General features: G+C 35.6%; 1 protein-coding gene across 3 annotated transcripts in view; it reads right to left on the minus strand.

Moving 5' to 3' along the window:
- VPS45 (vacuolar protein sorting 45 homolog) overlaps positions 1-18,567 on the minus strand; it is a 69,056-nt gene that overhangs the window by 40,273 nt on the left and 10,216 nt on the right. For 2 of the 3 annotated variants that reach the window (XM_022564305.3, XM_022564303.3), the window contains exons 4-12: positions 15,160-15,239; positions 14,021-14,089; positions 13,763-13,900; positions 13,214-13,324; positions 10,838-10,972; positions 10,284-10,397; positions 9,708-9,875; positions 724-882; positions 411-518 (exon numbers count right to left, since the gene is read on the minus strand). In XM_022564305.3, the coding sequence (XP_022420013.1) occupies positions 411-518; positions 724-882; positions 9,708-9,875; positions 10,284-10,397; positions 10,838-10,972; positions 13,214-13,324; positions 13,763-13,900; positions 14,021-14,089; positions 15,160-15,239 (1,082 nt within the window). The remainder of the gene's footprint in view (positions 1-410; positions 519-723; positions 883-9,707; positions 9,876-10,283; positions 10,398-10,837; positions 10,973-13,213; positions 13,325-13,762; positions 13,901-14,020; positions 14,090-15,159; positions 15,240-18,567) is intronic. The other variant, XM_022564304.3, reaches the window with a different exon arrangement.

Below are 18,567 nucleotides of genomic sequence, written 5' to 3' on the forward strand. Positions count from 1 at the left end.
GATTAAAACTAATTTTTAACCGTTTTAAGAAAATAGGTTAGTATTTTTAAAAGATCTACAATTGTTTGCTTCATCTTTAATTTCCATCAGAGAAAAACAACCTAACAAATCTTAAACAAATGGAATAAAATAGCTATGACTAACAGAACTGTCTGCCTTTTTACTCTTGGGTATTTCCTGGAAATATCTCATTATTCCCTTCTCAGCTATCTGGGTCAATGATGATGCGTTCCAATACAGAAAGTATTTAAAGAAAAAGCTTTCAAGAGGATGTCTGCTTTAATTTCATTTAACTGACATAGTACTAGATCAGCAGCAATCCTGAAGTTACTTTGAAGATCATATTCATTCACTCTCAGCTTCAGGGACTTCAACTGTTTCTCATTTAGGAAAGCATAGAGATATCATACCTTCAATCCTTTGAGGAACTGTTTGGTAATAGCCACAGCATCTTTGGGGCTGAAGAGGTCACTTCCTCTGATCCGTTTACCACCATATTCAACAACTGTAGGCACAAGCTTTTTTTTAAAAAAAAAGAGAGAAACAACCTCTTATTGCTTGTGGAACAGGAAGAAAATAACTATATTAAGGAAATGAAAACATGAGAGGACAGAATTATACATTTCTGTGAATAAAAACAGTATGACATCATTTGTCAGAGTTAAGGCTATAATACTAGAATTTGGTTCCTGTTTGATGGGATTAATATATAAATCTGGTTACCTTTCGATACTTCTCAGAAACACCTTTATTTCTAAGGTCCATCATTAATCCTGGTAGGCTATTGCTGCTGTGTCGCTCATAATGTAGAGCATAAAGCATCACCAGGCGCGCAGCATCAAACTCTGTCACTTTGGGGTTCTGCAGGAGTCTCTTTACATTCTGAAAAAAGAGAGAACTAATATTTATCCTCCCTTCACTTGGGTGATGTATAATATCTTAGTTCTAATAATTATTGAATGGTAGTGATACATCTGACTAAAATACATATGACTAAGATCACTACTATGGCAATGTACAAGTCATAGGTTTAGCAACTGTTTCAACTACAGAAAATTAAATGCCTTTTGCCTAAGATAAGAATTAAATAAGGACATAAATTCTCACTGTAATTGCTTTAAGACAAATATGAAGTTAACTATGGTTATTTCCCCTTTTCTTTCCATTGATTGAGATGGTCCAGGGTCTCATGTAGGAAAGGTTGCAATTTCCTCACTGAAATAAGGAACACATACTATTTCCACCACTATTTCTACTACTTCAATCAATACAGCACAGAAGAGAACTGACCAGTTGACTTGTAAAACTCTACTACCTTTTTTAGTGTCAGTGACCGACCAGTGAAATGGAGACAATTTGGTAGAATTTTACATAGGAGGACTGGGCTTAATCTCCAAGAAGCATCATATATAACAATATGTCTCAACATGGCTTACAGAGATATGAATATGTAACAGCATATAATCTCTAAACTGAATACGTAAGATCTAAGAGGGCAGGTACTGATAGCAAAGGAAGCTAGACAAAATCATGTTTAGGTTGTATCAGTCCTCACATTAAGGGACTTCCCTATACTATAGATTTATATTTATTATGCAGAACAAATTAATTAGAGCCAACAAATACTTTTTTTTTTTTTGGCGGTACATGGGCCTCTCACTGCTGTGGCCTCTCCCGTTGTGGAGCACAGGCTCCGGACATGCAGGCCCAGCGGCCATGGCTCACGGGCCCAGCCGCCCTGCGGCACATGGGATCCTCCCGGACCAGGGCACGAACCCGTGTCCCCTGCATCGGCAGGTGGACTCTCAACCACTGCGCCACCAGGGAAGCCCCAAATACTTTTTGATCACTCTCTAAGCAAAAGGCACTATGCCAGGCACTGGAGGGGACACAGAGATGAGAGTTGGAGACAGTTTCTGTCCTCAGTGAGTTCATAGACAATGGGGTAAAGGGGGATAAAACAAGTATGTTCCATTCTGCTATAAAGTATGTTTCTTAATGCACTTAGCTCTACGAGATTGGTAACTATGGGAATAACACAGAAGGCATATTGGTTTACATGTAAATTTTTCAGCAAGTTAATATTTAGAAAAGATCAGGCACAAGTTTCCTCTTTAAAGAGGAAGCTTTACCAATATGTTAAGGAAAAAAGATGAAAATCCTACAGAAGTGTTTTTTTTAGAAGTAACTGGTTTTGTAGCTTTAAGAACTGCTGTGCTTTCCACAATGTTAAGCTATGTGGGGAAAGGGCAAGTGCAAATGAAAAGGATGCAAAGATATTTCTGTGTTAAAAAGCAAAACAAAACAACCCCAAACTGACTAATATCCCCATATCGTATTTTTAACTTTGATGACACAAGTCTCTATGAGAAGCAAATACTTTTGAGACCTTATATGCCGAAGAATAAAACATGAGCCCCAGGAGTAACCACAAAGGATGGTCTGAGTGCATTTCCAGGTGCAAATGCCAGCGAAATTTAACTGTGTTAGCATTTTAATTAGGATTATTATTTTATCAGGGCTCTGATTACAAAGTTATATAGATTTTTCTTTCTCTTTTTTAGTTATATAAATTTTAAGTGATCTGCTTATAACCCTATTTTCCCGTAACCTTTGTTTATTTTTAGTGCATGATTTTGCAGAATGTGAAGCTTTTTCAGGAACACATATGTGGTATTATAACAGAAACATATGCATGCAAAAACCAAAAACTTAAAATCAGTGCAATGGGGGACAGGGGACACAAAGTGAAGAGAAGCTCATCTGGTTACTGAGGGATCAATTATAAAAGGTCTTAAAAACTAAATTTTGGAATTAGTTTGAGACACTGAAAGAGATGCTATTAATAGGAATATGGAAATCAGAGAAAGAAATGAGTTGGGCTGAAAGACTAGTAAGAGCCTTGGAGGGCACTGGATTCTGAGGACATAACAACTAACATCTGTATAGTACTCTGCAACTTACAAGATTCATTTACATACATTGTCTTTTTAGTACTTCACAACAACCAGGTCTCATGACTAAGAACTCTTTTCTTCACACTAAAGAGGGACTATGATGAAATGGGGAACCTCCCAGGTAGCTTTCAAGTACAAAGTTCTCTGGGTAGGATTCTTATTGTTGCTTTTTAGGTGAACATTTCACTATCATCATCCTTACAGGATCAAAAAGGAATAAATTTCTCTTCTACAGATTTAAACCCTGCAGTCATAAAATTTTCCTTACCTCTTTTTCCTTTTGTGGTAACGTTTCCACACAGCAGTGACTAAATACAGACTATTTAGAATATTTGTTTAAATGTTCCACTAATTTCTACTATAATATGGAGAAAGTTCAGGATACAAATTAATTATCAAGTAAAAATACACAATTTCATATGTTTCTCAGTCAACCTGGCATAAGTTTAAAACATCCATCTGGGATCTCTGTTGTTGCTTTTCTTATAGGCACAATGTTTCATTTTCTGCCCTTGCAGTCACTCTCTTTTTACCTCAAATCTACTCAATTTCTGACTGACCTGTCCCTGTACTTCTAAGCAAATCTGAGATACTCAAGTAACTGTAAACCCACAAAAACTGGTATGGGGACAGTCAAAGACTATTTGCAGTAATCAGTTTATACCCTTCCTATTTGCTCCTTTCTAATTACCTTTCCTTGAATCTTGACTCTTGGCTCTATTTCCCATTTAAAAATTCCACTTCTAATCCTTGAGATTTGGTACTGGTATTTAGAGTCCCCGGCTTGACTCTTAGCTCTCCCTCAATGGGAGGCCTTCTGATCCAATAGTCCAGATCTGGCCCAAGACTATGCTGAGTAGAGTACTTTGCTTACTTTTGAGCCCTTAGGACCCAACCCATGGCTCAGGTCAGTGTTCCAGTTAGACTTATCTATTCCCTCATGAAAAGAAACCTGTAGATATACAAGCTGAATTCTTTCTTCTTTTTCAGCTATATAAGTCCTTGAAGAAGCAGGGCCTTTCTGTCTGCCTGGATCCCATGTTATCCTTTGACTTCATTTTGAACTATTTCCCTCATGGCTACTTGACTCATCAACTTGACTGACAGTGACATACATTATATTGAGATTCCAGGGTACTAACCAGAGAAGAGGAGAAAAAGAATCTGAAAGACTTTAATTACATAGGAGGTATGTGTTACACAGTGGTATTTATATGTTGGAAATATGACTGAATTATATAATGAACTTTTTGGTATCTCTTTTCTTATTAAATTTCCCATAAACCTTGAGATTATCAAGGGAGAAAAGTATACTGTTACATAATAACAATGGCTGAATAAAGAGTGAAACAGAAAACTATTGTCCACTTAAGAAGATGGGATTTGGGCTTCCCTGGTGGCGCAGTGGTTGAGAGTCCGCCTGCCGATGCAGGGGACGCGGGTTTGTGCCCGGTCCGGGAGGATCCCACATGCCGCGGAGCGGCTGGGCCCATGAGCCATGGCCGCTGAGCCTGCGCTCCGCAATGGGAGAGGCCACAACAGTGAGAGGCCCGCATACTGCAAAAAAAAAGAAGATGGGATTCAAAAATCTTCCACTGAATTCTAACATTAGTGTAGGCCCAATGAAGGAATAGGAAAAGAAATGCAAAAACACTATCTTTGAAGGTCAAGTTTCAAAAAGGAGCTAATGTTCATTCAAAAGACATTGATTAAAAAACATTCTTCTCTTCTGATATTTAGAGATTCTCCCATTATTTTGGGCTGACTACTTTTATACTTTTCTGTTTTCTTCTACCAAAACTATGATATAGCAGTACGAGAAAAAACTTTCGTAATGACATGCCTATACTTTAAACCATTGTACAAATTACAGTTGAAGTCTGCAATTAAAGATAGTCCCCTTTTTTTTTTGCTTTAATTTAACCTAAAGAACAGGATCTGTACCTTGTTATCAACTATCACAGTAATGTAGTAAAACACTCAATGAATAGCATTATAAGCCAATAGATTAGAACAGCAAGATGAAATTGGTAGAAGTCTTCAACATGCTGATATGATTAAATAATGAGTCTAATCTAACCGTTTGAGAGAACAGTGTTATGGGACTATAAAGAGCTTATCTAGGAAAAATGATAGAAAGTAGGCAGGACCCAATTCCACTAACTGGTAAATACATGAGTCAGTATTCTTTTACTTAATGACTAGTCAAATTTAGCTTTGATGTAGGTCTTCTGCTGGTCAACACTGTTTCTGAAATACTAGTCAAATGATAGTTTAGAAAGTAAAGGATCATTTTTACTCTTAGTTGGTAAAAGTAAAATTGTCAGCTCAATGTGTCCAAAACAATTTTCTTACAATTTTAACGAGAAGCAAAAAAACCCTTCTAAAATCAGGGAGAATTCCAAGATCATGAGTGAATTAAAAAACATGTCTCGTATGCCATAAAGAAAAGAGAATGTACCATCAAACAATAATACTGAAAATAGCGATAGTTAATATTCATTGAATGTTGTAAGTACCAGGTACCGTATTAAGTGCTTTACATGTATTAGCTCATTACACCCTCACAAAAATCTTTGAAGTAAGTACTGATATTTCCCCCTATTTTACAGACAAAGAGACTAAGACTTGGAGTGGTTAAGAATCATTTTCAAACCCAAGCCATCAAAGATTCAAGCTATCAGCCACTATTCGATACTGCTTCAAACAGAACTCTTTATCTTCATTTCTCTAATGAATATTTGTTGTCCTTACTACGTGTTATTAATGGAATTTGAGATCTTTTACTCAAGGTCAGGAAAGAAGGATATAAAAAGACTAGATCCTCCTTCCAAATGAAAAGCTGTAATACGACAACAAAAGGGGGAGAAATTATTTACTTTCTGAAGATTTTTCTCTTTATGGTATGAAAAAAAATCTTCCTTACTAATCAAATGAGTCTTTTCCAAGGCTATGCATATGTCTCAATGATAGTACATTGCAGTTTGGTTCTAGTGAAATTCTTCTGAATCAAATTTTTTGTTACCCTGTAGGGTAACTGGTTAGAAGTGGCAGCAATTCATAGGTTAAATTTTAGCAATGTATGAGCTTTTTTTGCCTCACCATGATACAGTTACTATTCAGTAAAGCAAACCTCATCTTTACTCAAAAGTCAATTCATCGCTTATTATCACCTAAGGTCAAGCCAAGGAATGCTGTAACCCATCTAGGGGTCAGGCCCCTGGCATCTACTCATTATTAAAAGTTCTCTTTATTGACTATTTCTATCATGTTGTCAAAGAAATCCTTTATGACGGGGGAGTCCAAATCAACTGCTCACTGTAAAACCCTAATACCCTGGGCAAGAAAACCTTCAAAAGATAATTTTTAAAAATATAAAGTGGATCACAAATGGAATTCATATTTAAAAGTATCTGTTTTTCTTTTAAAATGAACAAAAAATAAGATTTCAGGCAAGGAATTACAGTAGCCTTTTCTAACTGCTTTCCATATGGTGAGATACAAATAAAGATACTAAAATTGGCTAGTGATTAAGTTTGGTTCTATTGTTTTAAAGGGAAAAATAAAATGATAAAGAAACATAAGGAAATTTAAATTTAGTTACAGGACACAATTCTGTTTTTACTTAATAAGAGAAAAAAATTCATTTTATTGAGAAAAATAAAAAGTTTTCATAGGAATGCTTCTGTTAGGCCCACAACTATAAACTCTTATTAATAGTGTTGTTTAAAGTAAGTTGGCCAAGTTAAATAGATTGTGATGTACCTTTACAAAGGAATACTATTTAGTGATTTAACAGAATGAGTGTTTAGGTTCTGGTCTGGAACAATCTCTGAGATACACAGTTAAGTGAAAAAGCAAAATGCAGAGCTATGTGTACAGTATGGTATCATCTGAATTTTAAAAAGAGAGAGAAGGAAATATACACACTCATAGAGGCTTGCACACACACAGAATAACTGTAAGAATGCAAGTGAAACTAACAGACTCAGTTTTTACTATGTATCTCTTTCATCAAGTACTTATATTATCTATTTAAGAATTAGAATTTATGATAAACCATAATGGTATATCATAACAATGATATAAAGAATATAAAACAATGTTGATATATGTATAACTGAATCACTTTGATGTACAGCAGAAATTAATACAACAGTGTAAATCAACTATACTTCAATAAAAAAATAGATTAAAAAAAATTCATATTTAATACAACTAAAAATATAAAGTCAGCCTAAAAGTTCTTTGTGAAGATTTAAGAACACAGAGATAAAATTAAGTGTTGACAGAAGTACTTTTCATAAATATAAAGCCAATAGCATCTTTATGATTTTCAAAATGATGGTGTTTTCAGAGGAACTCTTGATAAACATTTTTTTTTTTTTTTTTTTTTTGCGGTACTCGGGCCTCTCACTGTTGTGGCCTCTCCCGTTGCGGAGCACAGGCTCCGGATGCACAGGCTCAGCGGCCATGGGTCACGGGCCCAGCTGCTCCGCGGCATGTGGGATCTTCCCAGACCGGGGCACAAACCCATGTCCCCTGCATCGGCAGGAAGACTCTCAACCACTGCGCCACCAGGGAAGCCCAATAAACATTTTTAAAAATTAAAAACCAACAACTATCAACATAAATCACAGTGAAGACTTTGGTATAACTAGAGCAACCACAGGTGGGTGAATTTCTTTCTTTTGATTGTACCATATCTTTAAAAAATTGTACTTAGAGGAAGGAAACTAACCTTTACAAAGTACCTACCATATGGAAAGCATTTTATATCTCATTAAATCCTGATAACAACCTAAAAGTTTGAAATCATTATCCCTGAGGCTTGGGCAAAATAAGTAATTTTCCCAGAGAAACTTTGATACATAGAGATAGGACATAAGCCAGGATAGTCTGTGTTGTTTCCATCACACCATGCTGGCTTTATTTTACAAAGCAGAATTGCAGCAGGGAAAGAAAGAGACTAAGTTTTAGAATATAGGGTCCTATTAATAAGGAAATGTGCTTCTTATAATAAGTGGCTTAGAAACAGCTATTTCCCAAAGGACTCTCATTCCCAAGTTACTTACTCTCAGTGATACCACATTTTGCCACTTCTCAGGAATTTTGGAATTATCTCTGATTTGTTCTGCCTTGTTATCCTTATATCTAATCTGTCACTAAATAGTTATTTTCTCCCTTTGAAATGTCTTTTATATTTGCCCTTCTGTACATTTTTACTACTACCACTATGAGTCTTCTAGCCTCTCTGACTTTAATTTTTTTCATCTCCAAAGCATCCTTACTAGATTAAATTTCCTAAAATACTGCTTTCATCATATCAACTTCTACGTAAGACTCTACACTGGATCTCTTTGCCTATCTCAGCAAGTACAAATCCCCCTTACAAGCGTCTTCATAAACTAGTTCCTGTTTACCAATTCAATTTTATCTCCCATGTCTCTTGCACACCCACTCTCAACAGGTCATGCTGTTTATTATTTTCTGCATAGTTCTGCATCTTTTCTTTGCTGAAATCCTCCTCCAGATTCTATTCATTATTTATGGTCCATCTTAATATTACCTCTCTAAGAAACTGTCCCTAGTAACCTCAAATCTTTAATTATAGTCAGTACCACAATTTTGACTTAATTAAATATTAACTTGAAACACTGCCTAATTGTTATTCATGCTTTAGTTTTGTCTCTTCAACTTATACTGTAAATTTCATCAGGCTAGGGTTTGATTATGTCACTTTTTTCTAAAATCCTCTGATAGCTCTCATCATTTTAAGATTAAAGCCCAACCTCCTTTCAATGGCCATAACCAGGCCTCAATCTGTCCTTCTGGCTTATCTAAGACCACTCCTCATCTTATATCCAGCACTGGCTACACTGAATTAGTCTCTGTTCCCTTAAAAAAAAAAATTTTTTTTTTTTTCACATCTCCATGCCTGCATTCCCTCTGCTGAGAATTTCCTTCCTTTTCTCTGGTTGGTGCACTTCTACTTAATTACTTGTCCAGAACCAGACCTAATGTCATTGTCTCTAAGAAGCTCTAAGAAGATTCATCCTTAGGGAAAACAGTTGTCCTTCCTCTGTATTCCCATATCCCTTTGTAATACCTCTAGTATAGCACTTATTGCATATATTATAATTCCTGGTTTAAATTTCTTTCTTCCCTACTAAAATGTGAACTTTTTGAGGAAAAGGATGGTATCTTATTCATTTTTGTACCACTAGATCCTCACAGCACCATGAACATGGAGCAGGCATTCACATGTTTGTGGAATAAACAGCAGATGTTCAATAATAAAAACCTACATAATGCATTTTAATATATTATACCTTTAAAATCTTCCTAACAACACTGTGAGATAAATATCATTATACTTATTTAACAAATGAGGAAAATGGCTCAGAGATTAAGCCAACGGCTCCAGGTCACAAAGCCAGCAGTGGCAAATCAAACGCTGAAATTCAGATCTTCTGATTTTAGTCTAGCATTCTTTCTAGTTGACTAGGCTGCCCTCCTAAACACTCAATTAATTGCCTGAACCCTTTGAGATTGCGCATTTTTCTTCTACTGTCCCTCTTATCATACATCTATCTTAAATAATACTAATTTGTGTTCTTGTCTCAACTGCCTGTTACACTGTAAATTCCATGTTGGTTAAGAAGGATTACTTGCCTTTGTATCTCTTGCTCTGCCTGGCACAGTGCCTTACACATAGTAGGTGCTCATCAAATTGGATTGAATAGATACCTGGAGAGCACTAGAATGGTCATTTTGACAGGCCAGTTCTTGCTCAACCTCCGAAACCTCCAGCAGATTCCGCTCACTGACCAACCGAGACAGCTCTCCAACCACTGTCACGTGCTTTGATACAGTCCCAGACATCTTCTTGAATTGTGGGTAATTCTCCACAAAGGCCTGCCATGGGAAAAACATCAATTGGGGGTTCTGTTATTTCTTGATGAGGATAGGCATGTATGAAGAAGGAAAAAAAAAAAAGGCAGGGATTATTCTTCTGCCCAGACTAAGGCATCTAATACTTTCAATCACATGGCATTTTGTTATGCTTAAGAAGAGAAGAACTAGTATATGTCAGTAGACTGAGTCTTTATAGTCCAAATATGACTGATGAATGGAAAGAAGTACATGGCTTATTATGAAGTTTTCACTATATTTTTTCCTAAAGAGAAGTATTACAGAAAATAATCTCAAACCAAACAAAAGGAATCAAGGCAGAAATCAGACCCAGAATATTCCAGAAATGCTGCTTACATGAATAGTTCCAAAGTCTTGCATGTTAATCATCCATGTACATGTTCAATTTACCTTCATGTCTGCTATTGATTCTAGTTTTTGCTGTTCTTTTGGTTTCTTCTTCTGAAAGTCTTCCATGAGATTCTTTATGTTGCTACCAATCTCAGCAAAGTTCAGGTACATGTTCTGTGAAAAAGGAAGTTGGAAACACAGTTCTATCAACAAGTCTGACTTTCAGACAATTTAAAAGAAGTAAAAAAGAACACTGAATACAGTGAGAACTGAAGGGCAAGAAAATTTCATTATCATTACCAAATCTGGATATTGGCCAGGACACTGGTGATGAATACCATTACCATTTTCACAAAGGGCTAAGGACAGGAGGGAAGTAAATAAATTGGGTTCTAATTTTAAAAGTACAAAACTAAGTATGTGATTTTTGTGAAAAAAATATTGTTAAAGGGTCAGAAAAAAGTGTGCCTTCCCTTGAGATGCAGTTTATCTACAGGACGCCTCTATCATCCTTCTACGTGAAATCCCCAGCCTGCTCTCATTCTAACAAATCAATATTAACCTTCTTACATAAAAACAACTAAAAAAATTTAAAAGAATTTTAAACCACTTACGTTAGCGTAGAATTCATCATTTTCAGCAGATAGGACCACCTCTCTCAAGTCTTTACTGATCCCTGGCACTCTGGAAAGATCAATCCGATTGTTGTTTATGCCCAGTAGTTCATGGACCATGGCCTGATATGTCCACTAAATAAAGAATTATGAGAAAAAAAAAATTGGTAACTGACAAAACATGGAAATAGTACACGTTCAGGAAAACAAATAAAAACTGATAACATTCTTAGTAACTAGTCTTGTTTACATGGAGGTTCTCTATTTAGCTCAAATTTTATTAATACTTTGTGCTATACTAAGCATTAAGATTGTCATTTTAATTGGTTAAACATGCGACAGTCAAAATGCTTTTAGATCTCACACTTTTGGAAGAAGGGCAGCCAGATTAATATTCCTGATAGAAAGAAAACAAATTAGATCTATCATTAGCTCCAATTTTTGCCTGTGAATTAAGAGTATATTTTTGGCTTCATAGATAGGGCTATATTGGTACTGCAGTTACAAGCTGTACCATTTCCTGTACACTTCTGTGGTTTTCTGCAGCATAAGAAGTGTGTTCTTGCAGATCTGAGTGGTGCTATATTTATCCTGGGAACACTAATATTACCAGAAAAAAACCTTGTGAGTTGATCAAAACACACGTATTCAGAAGCTTGCCTCTGAATCCATTTTACTTTATATTTTGACTTAATATGCATTGTGAAGAAGGACCGGTTTCCAGTCTTACTTATTTCGTAAAACTGGAAAGGAGAAACCCCCAAATTTGCCTTCTCACCTTTTATGGAGAACAGGTTACTTTTAGTCACAGGCCCATTAGAGAAAACTAAGTATTTTCCAGCAAATTACCCTCTAAATCTAGAGTCTAAACACTAGATTTGTTAAAATAACTTCAGAGGTTATAAAAGTAGGTGCTTTATTTCCTAAAATATTTGCCAATGAGTCCTTGAAAAAGCAAGTTTCATTACAGCATTTAAAATAAGTACAACAAAATGCTTTATGCTTCCATAGACAGCATCCTGTGCATGCTTTCGCCATTAGCACATACTTCATAATTAAAATGATGTTTACCTTCTCCTCACTGGATCATGAATTCTTTGAGAGCAGAGACTGTTATCTTTTAACCTTTTATCTCTAGTACTTAATACAGTACCTGGCACATAATAGGTCCTCAGTGAAATCTGTTGAATGAATGATTGCTTTTCTTTGGGAAACTAAATTATAAGCAATTATTTTTCTTTCTACTTTTTTATATGATCAAAATTTCTTTAGTTATATTATTAAAATGTATATAAAATATGTAACACATAATATGTAATATATAGAATATATAAAGTTATATTACTTTGAATTTTAGGAATATAAGCTATCTAGCATATCATAGAGAAGTTGCATTCCACAGCACAGATTTCCCCTAGCATTAACATTATTATTATAAGCTGGGATGGAACTGAAATATAGACTGTGCCTTTTCCTATAAATTTAAAGTCGCTATTAATAAAGTATCTACAAAGTGTAAGGCACTGTGCTTGTATTCACAGAAGAACAAACATTAGTAAGACACAGTCTGCCTTGAAGGAATGTATAACCTAGGAGACTGTGAAAACAATCAAAGGTACAACACAGAAAGTGCAGCATGAGACATAAGATGTTTCAAAAACACTTAAAAGATGTTTCAAGTGGTTTTAAAGGATAAGAATTTTGAGAGGTGAAGATGGGAAGAGAATGTATTCCAAACATGCCAGAGTTCAAAGAGAGGTCACAACATGAATAAAATGATGGCAGGAAATCATGAGGTATATCTACACAGTAGTGGGCTGCAGGTTTTCTATAACGTTGAGCCTACATTGTGAAGGCTCATGGATGCCAAGTTCAGGAGTCTGTATTTCATCCAGCAGGCAAATGGGAAACAATTAAGATTTTTAAGCCAGGAGTAATAGGATCAGAACTTACTTTAGTAAAAGTAATTTAACAACATTGTATCCTTGAGATACATTAGAGTGGAGAGAAATTAAAAGTGGGGAATCAAGAAGATGACTATTTGAGGATTCCTATAAGAGATTAGATACACCAAGATAATGGCAATATGAATGGAAAAGAGCAGACACTGGAAAAGTAGAATCTACAGACCCAGAAGTTGCCTTAATTAGGGATGGTGGCAGAAAGGGACAGGAAGGATGAGGCAGAAGAAAGAGCTGAAGATGACTGTGGCTGGAAGAACACTGATACCAGAAGGCTAGGAAACACAAGGCAAAAACAAGAATAGCTGAAAATAAGGAGGCAAATAAATGGACCATGTTGTTCATTTCCACATCTGCATTTTGATGAATACCACTTGAAATCATCTTTTCATTATGCTAACAAAGGGCTCTGCACCTGGTTTAGCAATGGGGTGATGGCATCATCGCAGCGATCTAAAATAAGTAGCAATGGAGGAACCTCAGTCCGCCGGAATTCAAACAGTTCATATTCTTTAGTTATCACCTGCTGTGGGTAAGAGAGAAAGACGGTTTGGTGAACCAATTAGTAGCAGATAGAGATGATATAAATAGAAAATTAATACACAAAAACCACATTTAACAATAGTTTCTTGCACTTTCATAGGCCTTCCATAAAAGGATTCAAAAGCTTGACAAAGTTTAGTAGCATTCTGTTTAAGGGGTTAGGATTTGAAACTCTATTTTACAAGCGGTTTAATAGGATCAAAAGAAGTTAAGTAGCTTGCAAATGTTTCTTGGGTTAAACCTAAGAATCTTAGCTCTAATTTGTTGCTTTTGGTCTTGAATTACAAATGCCTACCTCTTTGCCAGTAAACCTAACACATCATCTCCTTAGTTTTAGATAAAATATTCCTTTAATTTCTGAAATATGAAAAAGAAATGAATGGTCTTGATGTTTTGGAACTGGAGATAGAGAATGCCATACCTTAACACATTCTGCAAGTCTCTTTGCTGTCTCTGATGAAAGCTGGTAACGAATCATGGGACATTTCTTCAGAGATAAAAGGAGAGCTGTCAGTCCTTGAGTTGCTCTGGATAGTTGGACTGGATCCCAATTTCGACCCTTTTTGTTAAAACATATATTCAGAGAAAATATTTGAATTTTATCTTACAAGTCCAATTACTTACTGAATTAACTCCTGCCCGATAAATAAACTTTAAAAAAAATCCTTTCTTTCCATACCTGGCAGCAACCCAGAATATTGAGGGAAAACAAATGTGGATTCACAGCAATGTAATCACCATAAAATTCCTGCAAACAAAGCACCAAGATCAGTCAGTCATTCCATAAACTCCTAACTGTATCATGCAATAATATTTTTCATATGTGATATAATACTATGTGATACAATCAAATTTGAGGAAATGTAGGTATAAAAGAGAAAAATTGATCATTTAACAATTGAGTAACAATAGTCAATGTGAGAGAATTAATAAGATAATCATAAAATAGTAGCAATAATAATAAATCTTTAACAAAAAGAAACCAAAAAACAAAGTTGTATAAATATACATATCATACTTAAGGAGACTTATCAATTAGTAAAAATACAACACTGCTAAAGATATACAATGTTACACTCAGTTAGATGAATAAGAGCTTTGCTGTCCAGTGTAGTCTCATGAGGGAGAATATGATTTAAAATAGGTCATTCTTTTTTCATTCATTTATCACCTAGCGCATCCTCCTGAAAATCCAAAACTTGTTTATTTGCTTCCCTCAGGACGATATTCTTCACTTAGGTGATAAATGTATTCAAACATCTGTGATAAATGTATTCAAGAACACTAAAGGGTTTAAGAAGGAAAAGGTAACATGAAATGTTCTAATGTGAAGTATTACATAGCATGCAGAATAAACATTTAGGAGTTGCAAGTTTTAACCTAATGACAAATCTGCTTACTACTTCTCAAAGCAAGATAATCACAAACAGAACTTTAATAAACCTCATTCACATCCTTTACTTCCTATTCTCTCCCAATCAGACATAAACTATAACTGTGTAGATGAATATTCTTATAGTATAGCTCATAAAACTAGCATAAGACATATCTGGCTCTGTCCCCAACCCTGTGAAACCATCCCTACCAATCCAGTACCTTTCCAATCTCCTCATTCCCACTGCCTCCTTTAATTCTATTCCCACTCAATTTGATACCTCTTCCAGACTTTCTAAATATGAGTATAGTCTGGTGCAATGCACATTTATTGTGTCTGATCAATAGCTTCCTTTCTTATGAGACAACACCTTCCATATTTTTAGACTCAAATCTTTAGAAAGGGCCAATATAAGATATGTATTAGAGGACCAATATGTTTACCTGAACCTCAGCCACCACTTCCTGTTCATCAGCTTCAGCTAATGACTTCACATCACTCTTGCTGATCACATTACTGAAATCTGAAACAGACATATAGGTTGTGGTTGACTCAGAGGAGATCACCTCTGCTGCAATTAGACATAAATGGGCCTGACAGTTAAAGTCTAATGACTAAGTGAAATTTAGTATACATTGTGGTATATGTCAAACACCTTCACATTGGAATGAACAGCACAAATATGTTTAAATCTGTAAATTCATAATACTTAAAAAAAAAAAAAAAAGGGGGAACCACCATTGTAGGCATTGGAGGATGCTAGGGAACCAAATCATTATATTGAAAATAGCAAATACTGGGAAAGAAGTAAGCTTTTATCCTTTTATATGCAAACTGTACCACCAGATAACCAAACGGTAGATGAGCGGAAACTCCTCTTTAAAGAAATTTTCCAGCTAAAAAGCATCATTCTATAATGATAGAATTAAAACACCATCATTTTTTTCAACCCCAAATGAATCAATGGATGGAACTAGGCATTGGGCATTAACCTCTGCTAGTATCACAGTAAGAGACAATCAGTGGAAGCACACAACACTACCTATGAAATATTCTCGCCAAAAAAAAATCAAATCTGAATCTAATTAAGCCTCTGTATCCAAGTACCAATTTACAAGAACTAGAGGACAGAGGGAACACTTTAAATTGCAAAGAACATGTTAAAGTACCCCATGCAGATGTAATCAGCAAGATCCAGCCTGTGGGAAACTTTAACAGAACAATGTAGTTTCTTCAATAAATAGACCGCATGGGGGTTGGGGTAGAGAGAGGACTTATAGAAGATTAAAGAAACTTAAACAACATATCAACCAATAGCAATGTGTGGACCTTACTATGATCCTGATTCAAACAAACAGTGGTGAAAAAAAAAGGCATGAAAGAATCTGAAATAATTTGAACACTGAATGAATACTTGAATAAATAGGAATTTTCTTCATTATTTGGATATAATAATGGTACTCTTTAAAACAAGTCCTTATCATTTAGAGATGCACATGGAAATATTTATGGATGAAATCATGTGATGTCTTAGGTTATCTTCAGTATAATATTGATGGGGGAGTAGACAGCAGTATAGCTAAAACAAGATTGGCCATGGTATGATAATTGTAGAAACTGGGTGATGGGTACATTGGGATTTATCAGACTATTCTGTCTACTTTTTACATATTTGAAAACTTCCATAATAAAAAAGTTTTTTTGTTTTTTGTTTTTTTGGTTTTTTTTGCGGTACGCGGGCCTCTCACTGTTGTGGCCTCTTCCGCTGCGGAGCACAGGCTCCGGACGCGCAGGCTCAGCGGCCATGGCTCACGGGCCCAGCCGCTCCGCGGCATGTGGGATCTTCCCGGACCGAGGCACGAACCCGTGTCCCCTGCATCAGCAGGCGGACTCTCAACCACTGCGCCACCAGGGAAGCCCAAAAGTTTTTTTTTAAATAAAGGAAGGGAGGAGCCTGTTATACAAGATGTTTAGTAGACATAAGAATATACAAAAATAAAATTATTAAAAAATGACATGAGCAGAAGGCCAGTTTTGTGCTAATTAATATAAATTGTGCTGAAAGTCTATAAAGAATAAAATCAGTATAGATAAACTCATTTTAGTTTATTTCAATCAAATAAAATTGTGAAATTGATTGCTCCACCCAAGACATTTCAACAGTCCATTTTTCCTAGGCTTTAGTGCTAACTACTTTAACATATATAATTTTTTTTTGACTTCATAGATTTACAGCCCAAATCAAACAAACTTTACAACCAGAAGAGTAAATATTAGACTTATTTTCGGTTATTAATCCCAACCACTGCATCAAATAACTTTTCAGAGGAAAAGGGAGTTTTTCATCTCATGATCTATTCAATTTTTAGCTAAGAGACTCAGCAAAACAGTAATTCTGTTAGATGTCCAGATAAATTTGACAGTATGGGGAATCAATCTCTCTCTCTCTATAAATATATATGTGTGTGTGTGTGTGTGTGTGTCTATGTGTGTCATTGAATACAAAAGTTTTTATACTTTCCTATCCTCAGTATCTAGCTTGTAATCAGACTTAAAAAATACTGGAATGACTGCACACCTATCAGGATAGCTAAAATGGAAAACAGGGACAACACTAAATGCTTGTGAGGATACAAAGAAATTAGATCACCTGTACACTGCTAATGGAAATGTAAAATGGCATAGTCATGCCAGAAAACATTTAGCAGTTTCTTAAAACACTAAACAGGCAGCTACCATATGACCCAGCAATTGCTCCCTGGGTATTATTTATTACAGAGAAATAAAGACTTATGTTCACACAAAAACCTATACACAAATATTTATAACAACTTTATTTGTATTAGCCCAAACTAGAAACAACTGAGATGTCCTTCAACAGGTGAACAGTTAAACAAATTGTGGTACATCCATACCATGGAATACTACTCAGTAATTAAATAAATAAATAAATAAATAAAAATGAGGACTTCCCTGGTGGCGCAGCGGTTAAGAATCTGCCTGCCAATGCAGGGGACACAGGTTCGAGCCCTGGTCCGGGAAGATCCCACATGCCGCGGAGCAACTAAGCCTGTGCACCACAACTACTGAGCCTGTGCTCTAGAGCCCGTGAGCCACAACTACTGAGCCCACATGCCACAACTACTTAAGCCCACGCACCTAGAGCCCATGCTCTGCAACAAGAGAAGCCACTGCAATGAAGCCTGCGCACGGCAATGAAGAGTAGCCCCTGCTTGCAGCAACTAGAGAAAGCCCGTGCGCAGCAACAAAGACCCAATGCAGCCAAAGATAAAATCAAATAAATTTAAAAAAATAAAATAAAAGAAAAAAAGAAAAAAAAGCTTAATTGAAAAAGAAAACCCGTGATTATTAGCCAAAAATAAAACAATAACAAAAACAAAAGTAGGATGACAGAAAAGAATAAAATTGCCTGTTTTTACCTCCTGGGGTTGTTTTAAGGGCTGAATAAAATATGAGAGAGTTCTTATAAACTACAGTGTCTTATCACAAATGTTAATTTTTTGTACCATTATTAAATTGTAGTATATGCGGAAGAAAGTATATATCTTAGACTATAGTTTAAACCCTAAAACTCTAAAGCCTTCAAGTAAACAATACAAATGCTATGAAGATCAATAAGGACATCTAGAGGAGAAAAGATGTAACTTCCAAAGCAGAATGTATTACATTAAAAAAATCCATATAAATTGTATAGTAACCACAAACCCAGTTTATTTCCAGGCCTTCACCCCCTTTCCCCTCCCCAAAAGTTATGCAAATAGGAGATATCTACCTGATGACTTGTACTTTCAAGTATTCCATAAAGTTGCAAAGAGAAGTAGACTGTTTTC

This window comes from Delphinapterus leucas, chromosome 1, assembly GCF_059928025.1.
Source record: "Delphinapterus leucas isolate spDelLeu-1000000601 "Yukka" chromosome 1, BTC_Dleu_Yukka2, whole genome shotgun sequence".
Taxonomy (NCBI): Eukaryota; Metazoa; Chordata; class Mammalia; order Artiodactyla; family Monodontidae; genus Delphinapterus; species Delphinapterus leucas.